At 47.0% G+C, this 14062-nt stretch overlaps 1 protein-coding gene across 1 annotated transcript; it reads left to right on the top strand.

Moving 5' to 3' along the window:
* The first annotated feature begins 851 nt into the window (after positions 1-851).
* Tmem174 (transmembrane protein 174) lies at positions 852-2098 on the top strand. The gene is made up of 2 exons (XM_051172478.1): positions 852-1589; positions 1748-2098. The coding sequence occupies exons 1-2, from the start codon at positions 964-966 to the stop codon at positions 1851-1853; spliced, it is 732 nt and encodes a 243-aa protein (XP_051028435.1). The 5' UTR covers positions 852-963; the 3' UTR covers positions 1854-2098.
* The last annotated feature ends 11964 nt before the right edge of the window (positions 2099-14062 follow it).

The following is a 14062-nucleotide window of genomic DNA, read 5'->3' as shown; positions in this document are numbered from 1 at the left end:
GTGTGATCCCAAGGCTTGCATGTTACTCATTTCTTGAATTTGTGCATTTATGGTATTTGGAGGTCCAGCCTTTGGGGCATAATCGGGGATAGATGAAGTAGTCAGGGAGGGGCCCCATGATGGTATTGGTGGCGTTCTGAGGGGAAGGGAGACGTGGCTGATGTACTGTAGTTTTCACATCATGTGGATGGGGGCAGGGGCAGAAGGAAGGTCTTCACTAGATGCATATTGACATTGACCTCAGAAACCTCTGAAACTGTAAAACAACAACAACAACAAAACAAAACAACAACAACAAACAACTCTCCATTCTGTTGTTTCCTATTAGCAAATGGCCTAAGAGAACCATCATCCACCGTGGAGATTCCTTAAGTGGTTAAGACTAGAAGTATGCATGGACTATGTATGGACCTGTTTCTGCTGAGCCGTCCCAGCTGAGCTTCAAGCAGGTGATACACAAAGGACTCCCTCCACGTTAGGGGTGGCACTGCCACTTCCACAAACCTTGCTTTGGTGGGACAGAGACAAGACCACAGTGCAGTGCCATGTGTGACTATAGAAAAGCACCTCCCTGCAATAACAGTGGCTTGAGTAGTTTTGTTGCTGTTGCTCTTTCTTTACTTGATGATGATGGTGATGATGATGATGATGGTGATGATGGTGATGATGATGATGATGGTGATGGTGATGATGATGGTGGTGGTGATGGTGATGATGATGGTGGTGATGGATGGATGGATGTTAAGTATTGCTTCATAAAATGGAGACCGCAACTGTCTGGAAACCTGCAACAAAACTTCAGGCTTCATTTCTCAGACCTTTATTCTTCTAAACAAAGTTCAGCCCCATGTATGTTATACTCTGTTAACCACAGAAGCCCAAAGGTCCTTCCCTAACTAACCTGAGCCTGCATTCCCACCTCTCACAGTCTCCGTTTCCTCTCATGTTGGACAGCGAGGAGCCATGGAACACAGCAGAAATCACCCAGAGGATTTCCCGCTTAACGTGTTTTCTGTCACTCCGTACACACCCAGTACCGCCGACATCCAGGTGTCCGACGATGACAAGGCAGGGGCCACCTTACTTTTCTCGGGCATCTTTTTAGGACTGGTAGGGATCACTTTCACTGTCATGGGATGGATCAAGTACCAGGGTGTCTCCCACTTTGAATGGACCCAGCTCCTCGGGCCCATCCTTCTGTCGGTCGGAGTGACGTTCATCCTCATCGCTGTGTGCAAATTCAAAATGCTATCCTGCCAGATGTGCACAGAAAACGAGGAAAGGGTTCTGGACTCAGACCAGACTTCCGGAGGACAGTCGTTCGTTTTCACCGGCATCAACCAGCCCATCACCTTCCACGGGGCCACTGTGGTCCAGTACATTCCTCCTCCTTACGCTTCTCAGGAGCCCTTGGGGATGAACGCTGCCTACCTGCAGCCCACCACGAACCCTTGCGGTCTTGGACCTTCCGGCGGAGCAGCGGCTGCCACACTAAGTCCCCCTCAGTACTATACCATCTACCCTCAAGACAACGCTGCGTTTGTGGAGAGCGAGGGTTACCCGCCTTTTGTGGGTGCTGGAAATAACAGGTACGCTGGGTCCTGGGATTGCCCCTCCCCCATTTAGCATCACAATCACTGTCTACGGCAGGTGGTGGAGACTGTAAATCTCTGTGTGCATCCTGCCACCCCGGGTGGCTGGTAACGGATCTCTGCAGGTACAACTGTGTTTTGTGCTCACGTTGCAGGCCCAGCTCTGATGCTGACCAGCTAGAAGAGACGCCGACGGAAGAGGAGAACTGCGTGCGCTTCTCTCCTCCCCCTTATGAGGAGATATACTCCCTCCCTCGCTAGAGACTGCAGTGCTACGGGACCGGACGGACATTTCAGTCATTGTGACTTGAGACGTGGGGAGTTTTTAATGTTCGTAATCTTAAGAAGTTAGATGCCGAAGCAGCTCCGGCAACCTTACAGATAGAAGCCAGTCAAGGTGGGAAGGAAGTGTCCCAAGACTGCTAAATTAAGGTGCCCTGGGTAAATGCCCTTGTGCCCCACAGCTTTGAATTCGCTCCCCCTAAGAAAGCCTCTACAGCTGGAAGGCCACTGGGGCGGGGGGGGGGGGGGGGGGGGGGGGGGGGGGTGGGCGGCAGAGTGATTGTGGACCAAGCTCAATATCTTGGGTTTAATCTCTAGGGCCAGAAAAACAAAAACAAGGCCTCGTGATAGAAAGTCCAGGAGGAAAAAGGTCACCAGTTTCCTCACTCCCCACCCTGTCTCCGTTTGAAGGCATTAGTGTCTTAGGAGTTTTAACTTCTAGCCATGGCAGCTTTCAGACTGATGGACGTGGGGCCGGCAGGGAAGCAAGGAGGAGAAAGTGGCCTTGGGGAGAGAGTTCTCTGCACCATGCTGGACCTTCCATCATGGAGTTACTTATCCCAAACAACTTGGTTGCCCTCTGGTCTCCCTTGAAGCCTTTGGATCTTGAAAAGTCTGTAAAAGGAAAAAAAAAGGGGGGGGGGAGTGGAGTGGGGTGGGGTGGGACGGGCCGGGGCAGGGGAACCCATTAACAAATAAATGAATAAATAGTGGAGTGAAATAATGTCTCATGCTAGAATAGTATTGGGTAGCTGATGAGACACTGTGGAAGAGAGAACAGTAGGGTACTGAATAAACTCATACGCTGCCCCCAAGTCACAGTCACTCCCTGCTGCTGTTGTTTTCTTCTGCAAGCTTGAAGTTCAAGGTGTAAGTTCAAGGTACATGAGTGAGCTCCTGGGCCCCCAGGGCTAGGATCTGCAGGTATAAACTAGTTCAGACCAGTGAGTTTCAGAACACAGATATTTCTTCCTCCACAGAGCCAGGCTGCCATGTCACTGCACTGTCGCAAATCATGGGGGTGGCCTCCATGGGTGACAAGAGCTCACCTTCACCTCCATCAGAGCAGAGAAACCTTCATCTTCCTAAGTCCGAACTGTGTCATCAACAGCCAGAACAAAGCCGGAGACTTTGGGAGATGTCTAAAGGTTTTTTTTAAAGGAAAACAAATTTTCACAAAGATAAAGGACCATTCAAGGTAAAGGCGGTTGTCCCCAAGAAAGACATGGGAATCAGCAGGTCTTTAAGGTTTGGGTACTGTAAAGTTACTTTTACTTTTATTTTTAATTTTTTTTAATTAAAAAAAATTTTTTTGAGACAGGGTTTCTCTGTGTAGCTTTGGCTGTCCTGAACTCACTTTGTAGACCAGGCTGGCTTTGAACTCACATCGATCCGCCTTCCTCTGCCTCCCAAGTGCTGGGATTAAAGGCGTGCACCACCACGCTCAGCCCTTGTAGAGTTACTTTTATTTTCTACCAGAAATATCTTGGTTTTTCAAGGAGATCAGCAAAATGATCTTGGTTTATTATTGTGATTCATATTATGCCTTCGGGACAAAAGCCTTTATGATTAGCGTTCACATTGATGGTAAGGAGGAATAGAAAACTAGAAGTCTCTGTACTCAGCATATTGACTCTCTGTATAACAGACTCATGCAACCCTGAGCATTCACTATGTAGCCTGCCTTTGAATTCCCAGGGTAACTATCTAGACCAGGCTGGGCTGGAACTCGCAGAGATCTGCTTGCCTTTGCCTGCACGCCTGCTGAGATGACAGTGTGCCACCACAACCAGCAAAATCCCCAGTTCGTAGTCAAGGATTTCTTAGCTAAGGACCACTGACTTTAGGGAGGAAGTTAGGAGACAAGCACTTTAGTGATAGAGCATCACTAATGGCATGCTGTCCCGGTGAACAACGCAGCCCTGTCTCCCTCCCTTACCCCTTCTCTTCCCATTCTCGCCTCCTTTTATATTTGTGATTGACTCATAATGAGCATCAGAAGGAAAATGTCAGAAAAGGGCATTTGTACAGAACTGCGTTGGACAAGGCTGACAGTTGTCTTGATTTTGCTGGAAGAGTCATTTATCAGGAATGGGGACCCCGGGGGGGGGGGGGATTGTTAGCTCCAGGCAGCATAGTCACTCAATACTGTTAATTCCTGTACAATGCTAACTCAACCTGGTAAACTTTTTTTCTCTAAAGCTGACAACACAGCTAGTTTCCAAAAATTCGATATATGTGCATAAATTTATGTTTGTATTAAAAGACCAATAACAGTAGTCACAGAAACATTCAGAGCCAGGCATGGTGGTGCACACCATTCATCCCAGCACTCGGGAGGCAGAGGCAGGTGGATCCTTGTGACTTCGAGGCCAGCCTGGTCTACGAAGTAAGTCCAGGACAGCCGAGGCTACACAGAGAACCTCTGTCTCAAAAAACAAAAACAAACAAAAAAAAGTAGGCCATGCTCAAGGTGCAGACAGGTGGAGGATACCCAGAGTGCCACCAGCCACATGGCATGCTTACAGCAGGAGCCACCACAGTGTGCAAGTGTGTGGTGGACAGATGAGAGAGAAAGAGAAGCAGTTTAGCATAGTGAAGGGAGCTGGAACAGGAGACTCGAGGGTGGAGCGGAGTAGCCTGTGGTGAGTAGCCAGCCCGGCCACCTGAGGCCATGGTGAACTCCCAACTGATGCTGCCGATGAGGGCTATGTCTGGGTCCGTGGCCCGGGCAGCAGCAGTGTTGATGTTCGTGTCTCATGTTACCACTAAACACTATGAGGACATGCCTGGTCTGGACTGCCACCAGGCACCATGTAGATGTCCAAGGGCTGTGCAGAGTGGGCCTCACTCCTCATTGTCTGAGGCACTCTGGAGAGCTGTCTGCATCTCTCACCACAGCAACACTCAGCAGAAAGAGCCCTGCCCCTCACCTGGGCACCGCAGTAGAGCTGGCCCTGGTGGCATGAGCACTCGGGAGCTGACCCCGAGGGCATGAGAGCAGCAGAGCTGATGCTGCCCTTTGCTGGTTGCAGCATTGGGTGAACTAGCTGGAGCAATGCTGGAGAGCTTGCCCTGGTGGTGTGGGTGTGAGAACTGACAGGCTGACCTATACAGCTATCAGTCAAGCCCAGATTCAGGGCTTTGAGTTGGGCCAATCCCCAAATCCACCTCATCTATGAACTGCTAGAGTGCCTAAAAGGACCTGTCCTGCAGATCCAAAGCTGCAGGATCTCCATGACAACAGGATATCAGAGAAGAGTCTGTGTAAGGATCCAGGATTGGTGGTGTAGCAGAAGCCAGTGGCCTCAAACCAGACCAATAAGTCATTGCAATGAACATTCTCAAGGAAAGACGTGTGGACAAAAGGGTGTAGTGTGGGACACACTGTGACACACTACAGCATCCACGATGACATGTTTCCTGTGCTTTGTTTTGTTTTATTTTTGTTTTTTGTTTTGCTTTTTTTTTGGCGGGGGGAGGATGGGGAGGTTGCAAGGGTGGATGAAAGGACAGTGAGACGAGTAAGTTTGGGGTACACATTGTGAAATTCAGAATGAATCAATTAAAAAAAATTTTTTTTTAAAAGTAAAAGACAAAATCCTAGAAACGAACACAGCTGTAAGAGAACAGTATCAGCTCAAGATCCCCAAGACCACACTCTCGGCACAAAGAATTATTTGCACAAAAGGGGCAGAGAACAGGGAATAAGAGACAAAGACAGGAGACAGAGGGCAAGGGAGAAGGGCAGGGGAGGAAACAACACAGAGAGGGAAGGGGTATTTTCCTCTAGAGGGACAAAGGACTGCCTCTGGATAGAGAAGAGACAGATGTGGCCCATAGGAAAATAGTGGTTTATAAAGGTAAAAGAGAAAACCCTGTGTTGAGATGAAGTATTTAATTAATTAATTAATTTGTTAATTTATTTTTTAGTTTTTGGTTTTTTTGAGACAGGGTTTCTCTGTTTAGCCTTGGCTGTCCTGGACACTCTGTGTAGACCAAGCGGGCCTCGAACTCACAGAGATACACCTACCTCTGCCTCCCAAGTGCTGGGATTCAAGGCATGCACCACCACGCACAGTGTGAAGTATTTAATTTTAATTGGGCATGTTAATTAGGTGAGCCAAAGGGAGCTTTTGATTGCTGGACCACAATACTTTGATAGCTGGGCCTTGGTGGTCAGCCTCAGGAGGAGGAATTGGCCAAATAAGAGGACAGACCTTGGTGGCTGGCTTTAGGAATGTAACCTAATGGTTTTTTTTTTAGCAAAGCAGGGGGTATTATGGGGAAACAGGGCAAGGCCTGCCAGAGCCACCACGCTCAGGGTGGTAAGAGCCCTTTCAACAGTTCTATTGATGCTGTGGGACCTGCACCATCTCTTTTTTTTTATTGCCTGTCAATCATGAGCTGGACAGAGCATGTCCTAAAAACACCACTGAAAACAGCGTTGATAAGGCAGCAGCACGACTCACTGTGCATGGTGGCACAAATTCAAGCTGCTTTACGGCCACAGAAGTAGGGTGGCATAGGCCTATAGCCACAGTAGCAGGAGGCACAACTGAATGGGGACCCTTGGACACCTGAGCCTCCTTTTCCAGCAGAGGGCCCCATGGATAGCATGGTGGAAAAGGCTTGTGAACGAAGGAAACAAGCTCCTTAAGAACTTTCTAGACGGGTATGGGGGTTCTCTCCTGTAACCTCAGTGCTTGGGGATAAAGGTAGGTGAGATCTTCATAAGTTCAAAGCTAGCCTTGGGTGCATAGGGAGTTTTAAACCAGCCTAGGCTTGGTCTCAGAAGAACAGCAAAAAGAAGTTAATATTATCTCAGAGCGTCTGGGAGTAGATGTGGGCCAGGTCTTTTGGTGGTAAAGCTGGTAGCTGTTGATGCCTTTGGTGGGGCAGGCCTGAGCTCCTTCTGGCTTGAGAAGCAAGGCCCATACCCCTACGGGAAGAGCTGTAGGGCACATCCTTTCTGTCCTGAGCCTGGGTGGGCCAGCACTTCTGCAGGTGTAGGTTCACAGGGCATTCCTGTCACTTCCCCTTCGCTCCACTGAGCCAGGTATGCAGCAACTTTGCAGATTCACCCTGTGGCTTTTTGACACAAAAACAGGCCTTTCAGCTAGCTTGCCCCTGACTTTTCTTCCTCTTGATACAGGAGAAAGAAAAATAAAGCCTGTTTGTGGAGTGCTGACCTTGGGTGTCCGCTTTCAGCTTTCAGTCCTACGGGACTCCCTTTGGCCTTGTTTACTGTTCGATCAATGGAGTAAGATTTCACTGCACCTCAGTACTGTGGGGTGGCTGTCTCCCCTAGACAGATGCCCCTCTCCAAAGCCACGACATGGAAACCTTCCCTCAACCATGAGCTGAGAGGTTCCATCATCCATCAGATATGATATGGTCTAGATTCCAGCGTATTCCACACCTGTACAAACAACCCGCATGCTATCTGAATGCCTATGTCACTATCAGCAGCCACAGAAACCTCACCAGCCCTGCACTTAGCCGATGCACTATTCCTAAGAAGTGGAAAATGTGAGGTGAATGAGGACTTTCAGATAAGCGGTCTACCTGTTCGGTTTTTGTTCTTTTGCTTTTAGGCTTTTTGAGACAGGGTTTCTCTGTGTAGCCTTGGCTGTCTTGCACTTGCTTTGTAGACCAGGCTGGCCTCGAACTCACAGCAATCCGCCTGCCTCTGCCTCCCAAGTGCTGGGATTAAAGGCGTGCACCACCATGCCCGGCTGTTCCGGTTTTGTTTGTTTGTTTGTTTGCTTTTTGTTTTTTTTTTCACAGTTTTGTTTGTTTTGAAATGGAGTCTGACCTTGAGATGGTCTTGAACTTGTGGACTCAAGTGACTCCCTTCACTTAGCATTGTATCAGATGTGACTACAGGCATACATCCTCACGTCGGACTTCTGTCTTGTGTACACGCACACATGTGTGTGTATACATATGGAGGCCAGAGGTCTCTGATATTGTTCCTCAGTTGGCATCCACCATGTTTGTTTGTTTTAGTTTGGTTTGGTTTTGGTTTATTTTGATTTAAGCAGGGGATCTCTCACCGGCCTGGAACTCACTAAGTAGACAAGGCTGGCTGGCCAAGCAAAGCCCAGATGTGCACCTGTCCCTCCCTCTCTGGGATTACAAACACATATACAACCAACTCTGCCTTTTAAAAACTGGTTCTGGGGGCTGGAGAGATGGCTTAGTGGTTAAGAGCACTGATTACTCTTCCAGAGGTCCTGAGTTCAATTCCCAGCAACTACATGGTGGCTCACAGTCATCTATAATGTGATATGATGCCCTCTTCTGAATAAATAAATATTTAAAAATAAATAAATAAAAACTGGTTCTGGGCTTCAGGCTGTGATTTCTCAACTGAGCTATCTTCCCAGGCCTTCCCTTCTTTTCTTGTTTTCTTCCTCCCTCGCTCCTTTTCTTTCTTTCTTTTTTTTAAAACAGGTTTTCCAGGATGGCCTCAAATTCATGATCCCTCCGTTTCCAGAGTGTTGTTCTGTGGTTTTGTCCAGGCGGACAAATTGCTGGCTGCTTCATGAGGAGCCAGCAGCCTGCTCCCACAGACAGGCACTCTGGTGGACGGAGTGGAGCTAGAAAGACGGAAGCGCTGGTCCATGCCGAACAGCAGAAGCTCGAGGTGACCTTCAGGGAGGAGGAGGACTCTGTCCTTCACCAGAATAAATGACAAATCTCAGATGGTCATGGTGAAATAAATGATGCTGCCCCCCCCCCCTTTATTTTGTGTGAAATAGGGAATTATAACCTTTGGGCAGTGGGAGGGGTTTTGAGGGTGAATATGTCTGATTCGCTGGGGCTAGAGGTGCCAGGGATACTTAATCTACAAGTAACAAAATATCCTTGTCACAAGAGGGGGAAGCATTACTTAGTTACCCTATGGGTGGGGGAGAATCTCCCGGGACAGTTAAAGGTCATTGGTTGAAAGCCAAGACACCAGGACATCTTATTAGCATAGGGTGGATATCTCCAGGAATCTCCAGGTGCTTGCTGGGTAGATTTCTTCCCAGGAAGGGTCAGGACTCTTCCCTGAGGGCCATGAGGACACTCCTTAGGGGATCTGGGTTTCCCCAGATCAGGAGAAGGGGGAACCCCTCGAACTCAGATGCTATTCAGAAACACCAGACTTCGACCTTAATTCCAGAGTTCTACACCAGAGTGCTGAGATTATATGTATGCGGCACCATATCTGGTCTATTCGTTCTTCATATAATTCATATCTTCAAAAAAATAGAAGAGTGGTGATAATAATCTATGAAATACATGTAACCTTCACCCAACTTCCATTTACAGCACCATGCACGGTCACCTGGATACTAAAAAGAATCTGTCAAATTATTTAATCTAAAATATTGTATTAAACTGGGTAGTGGTGGTGCATGCCTTTAATCTCAGCACTCAGGAAGCAGAGACAGGTGGATCTCTGAGTTCCAGGTCAGCCTGATCTACAGAGTGAGTTCCTGGACAGCCAGGGCTACACAGAGAAACCAAAATCTATGTTTTTACATTGTGTATCTTTAAACAACAAAGACTCATAAACAGCTGCAACACTGCAACAGCCATCATCACACTTAAAAATTTATAATGGCCTCATGGCATCAAATATCTAGTCCGTATGCAATTGCCCCCTTATTTGGTTTCTAACGCTTACACTTTCCTTAATTTGCATCAAGATCCCAATAAATTAGATGCTTTTACTCAATACCTAAACACCTAAGTCTCTAGCTGTTTCATACTCCATCTTGGGTGGCAGTAATGGGGAACACATTTTACTTTCCATACAAAAATGTTTTTCAAAGGTTTTCCACATCACATCTCACTCTGTCAGCATCCCCAATCTGTAGGATTCCTATGGAATTTGTAGATTTGGCCTCTACTTTAAATAACTATTGGATTTCCAGCCCTGCACGGGGGTCTAAACACACAGACACACACACACACGCACACACACACACACACGACTTCAACACATTTGACCTGGTCACTACAATTTTTTTTTCTTTAACAAAAATCTGTCTAGGAACCACAAAACTCCTTTTTACACCTCAAAAGCAGGAACAAAGCCTCTCACTTGGTCTTTATTAAAAAATTGCCCTGTACGTTTTCACTCTCAGAGGTGTGCAGACATCCATCCACCTGTACTCTCTTATTATGCGGTCTGATTGATGGATCTCTTCCCCACTTACTGTTCATAAATCATCAAATTTTTTTATGTCCCAAGCAGTCAGCCATTGGCTATAAAATCAACAGAAAGCTGCAGTAAATAAAGCTTTGCTGGGTCGCTGTGGAAGAATTGATGACAAATCAGAAGGCGGCAACGCCTCGGGAACCGTTCTCACCACCTCTGGAAGCCACAGAGGTCTCACACAGGGAATTTTGTTTGTCTTGAGCATTTAAGAAGATAAATGACCAGATGAGCTGGTAAGGAAATCCATTCCCTGGGTTTCTGAAGTTTTCCTCTAACGTGGGCTCTGCCCTGCATTGCAAAACCTACAAGGGTGTAAATCACGGACAAGAATGTGCTCTCCAGCCCACGTTAGTTAGCAAGGTAGGAGAGGACTGTTTTCCTGGTCCGACCCTCTCTCTCTCATGCCTTAGTTCAAAAGAATAACATTTTCAAAATGGACTCAAGATTGATGGTGCTGTTGGTCATCCCAGCACTAACAAGGCACAGGCAAGGTCCAGGCCAGGCAAGCCAGGGCTATGCAGAGACACCCTGCCTCAAAGGTGAAGAAATAGCAGGTTGTAGCGGCACACTCTGGTAGATAAGTTGAGAATTTAGAGGCAGGAGGATCATGAGTTCTCCGCCAACCTGGGCTATACATTTTCTCATCTGCCCTTATGAGTAAAACAAAATAAAACAAAAAACAAAGAAACCAGTAAGTAAATCAATAAGTATGGAAATATACTTGTGTATGTTTAATGTTTTTATACATGGAAAATTTCTTAGATTATACACAAGAACTGGTAATGGTTAATTCTGGGATGGAAAATGGAAGGCTCTTAAAGTCACATTCATATATTACCTACTTACAGTTATTTTTAAGCTAGAAGAGGAGGGCCAGGGAATGGCTGCATGGGTAACAGTGCTTGCTGTGGAAGCCTGGTGACCTGCTGACCTGAGCTCAGTGCCCAGAGCCCACATAAAGCTAGAAAGAGAAGACCAACTCCACAGTGTTGTTCCCTGGCCCCCACATGCGCACTGGGACATGCATGAATTCACATTCATCCAGTTAGGTTTCTATTGCCGTGATAAACACCGTGACCAAAGGCACCTTGGGGAGGAAAGGGTCTATTTGCCTTACTCATCCATCACTGAGGGAAAGAGCAGATGCAAGGGACATGGACAAAAGCTGCTCACTGGCTCGTTCTCGTGGCTTGCTCAGTTTGTTTTCTCCGATAACTCTAGCTTGTGTTGAGTTGGAACAACAGCAGCAGCAGCAGCAGCAGCAGCAGCAACAACTACTACTAACCAGAGGGCATACTAAATAAAACAACATTTTGAATAAAGATAGAGGAAGATAAAGAATAGCATCTCTCTGTGAACGTCCACTGTTGACTCTGTCTTCTTGAGTTCTGCTATGAACAGTTTCTGTGTCTATGGAGTAGAAACACAGACGGCGCAGACACAGGAGCGGTGGTGTATACGCATGCATGCACACACGGCGCTGTACCCACGGTGTGCACAGCTCCCTGTGTCAGGAGCGGCTTCCCTCTGCTTTTCCCCATGTGCCTATGTTGCTGGGGTTCTCTGCTGCCGTGTCCAGGGCATCAGCTGTATGCACTGGCAAGGTCACATGGTTATATCACGCATGGTTTCTTTCTTTGGTGAAGTCATATGGTTATATCACGCATGGTTTTTTTTTTTTTTTTTTTTTGGTAATTTCCCAGCCCAGACCCACTGCTGCACCCTGGGAAACTGTGTGGTGCCAGCAGCAGTTTGTGTCATAGGGGGCACCACCTTGAGTCTCAGGAGGAGAGACTGGGAGGAGCCTAAGCACCTGGATTCCTTAGCAGGTTAGAAGCTGCTAGACAATTAACTACACCTAGGAGAAGAGGTGTGGTGGGGAAGGGGGCACCTGAGAGGCAGCCTGATCCCGCAGCAGCCTGGTTTTCAGAAACAGGCTGACCCACTGACCACGGTGACTTTGGTGAAACCCTGCCCAGGCTATTCTTGTGTCCTTTGCAGGCTTTTGGTCCCCAGCTCTGTTCTCTCTGGTTCTGTTAGCCCAGATGTTCCTCTTCACATGACAAGGTCTTTCTTTCCCTGGGGGACCTGATTATTTGAAGCATCTGATCCTCACCCTCCTACCTACTGTTCACACCCATCAGGCACAGAGGAGATGTGTCCTGTGGGAGAACATGTCTTCTTTTTCCCAAAGTCAGCGCAAAGTCTAGATCCCCTTTCTGGGCCACTGTATCAGAAAATTCTGTCTATATCAGCATGTGTCTGCATAACCAGCTCTGTTTTCAGTGTTTGTCAGAAGATGCTCCTATGGGTCCCCAGGACTCTCTAGGACACCGCCTTTCCCCAAACCACGCACATCTCTTTTGATGGGGGCAGGGACCTCACAGGGTCAAAATGAATGAAATGATCTAAAACGTCCATTCTCTTTTTAATCATGTGGACATTCTACCGATGCCGTGAAAGCCAGAGTGAGTGAATCAGACTGCCAGTGGCTTGGCACCAGGCAAAAAAAGCTGTCCTGTGCTAGACTGAAAAATGTCTTCCTTACAGAGACATCAGAACTTAGTCCCTGAAATGGTCACCTTTAACTTTTTTGGAAAAAGACTTTCAGCAGATATGATGGATCTAAGGCCCCCAAGATGGGGATATTACTTATCCTGAGCCCTCTAAGTGGGTCCTACCGCTAACTACAGGTATTTCTATACAAAACAGACAGAGGGCAATTTTATCAGCCAGAGAAAAGGCCAATTCATATTTCTGGCAGAGACTGGAATAATGTGGCCACCAGCCAAGGAACGCCAGCAGCCACCAGGAGTTGAAAGAGGCAGAGAACAGACTGTCCCCTGGAATTTCCAGGTGGAGATGACACCATCTTGATTCCAGACTGTGAGAGAATAAGTTTCTGTTGTTTTAAGTCTCCCAGTTTGTGGTAGTTTGTAATAGTAAGTGCCAGAAAGTAATAAGGATGCCCCCTTTGCCCAGAGTAGCTGTGTTCTTAGCCAAGCATGGTGGCTCACATCTGTAATCCCAGCACTTAATAGGCAAAGGCAAAAGCCTACTAAGTTTAAGGCCAGACTGGGTATGTGCAGGAAGACTGTGTTTCATAAGCCGAATAAACAGAGTTAGCTAAATTACTTTTTAAAAGCACCTTAACTCTTCACCGGTATTTATAGTAAACACAAACAAAAACTAAAGCCAGTCCATGCTCAGAAAGGGCTAAAAGTTCAAGGTCTCTTAGTGAGAACCTGCTTGACAATATAAGGATTAAGAAAAGCATTGGAGATTGCTCTGGGTAGCAGTGCACTTGTGTAGCACATGGCAGCCTTAGGTTTAACCCTCAGTGTAGAGGGACCCAAACAGTCACTACAAAATGCCTCACTGAAAGGGTTTAACATCGAGCCTTGTGAACACATCTTTTTAGTAGTCTGGGAGAAGATTAGCACACGCAACACACTTCTGTTCCAAGTTGCTCTGAAGAAAACAGGGCTGTGACAGAGTGGCTAGCTGAGCCAATCAGAGTTTCTCTAGGGGGCCATTTGCACTTAGAGTATGTTGACTGGGTGTGGCAGCTCATGCTTGTAATCCCAGTACTCGGAAGGAAGAAGCAGAAGGATCAAGGGTTCAAGTCTAGTCTGGGCTGTGTAGAATAAGCTAGTTTTAAAATTAAAAAAAAAGAAAAAAAAAAAAAAAAAGCTAAGATTGCTAGGCAGCTCCTAGTGACTCAGACTTGTGTGTGGGATACACTGTGAACAATGAATCCGTGACTTCAAATGATATATCTGCTTGTTAACAGTCATAGCCCTCAGCCTTGCACAGGAAAACAAGAACTTTGAGAAGTAACATTTGCCATCACTTTGATATCCTCCCAAGCATAGACCTTTTTGTAAAAGCAACTTTTATTCGCCTGACATAATTGTCATCTTGAAGGCTTACTGCCTCTGTCTGCTAACCTAGGCCTAGTGCTGGAAGC

Source organism: Acomys russatus, chromosome 30 (genome assembly GCF_903995435.1).
Source record: "Acomys russatus chromosome 30, mAcoRus1.1, whole genome shotgun sequence".
NCBI classification, from domain to species: Eukaryota; Metazoa; Chordata; class Mammalia; order Rodentia; family Muridae; genus Acomys; species Acomys russatus.
The sequence above is the reverse complement of the archived record's forward strand: the minus strand, read 5'-3'. Positions and strand labels throughout refer to the sequence as shown.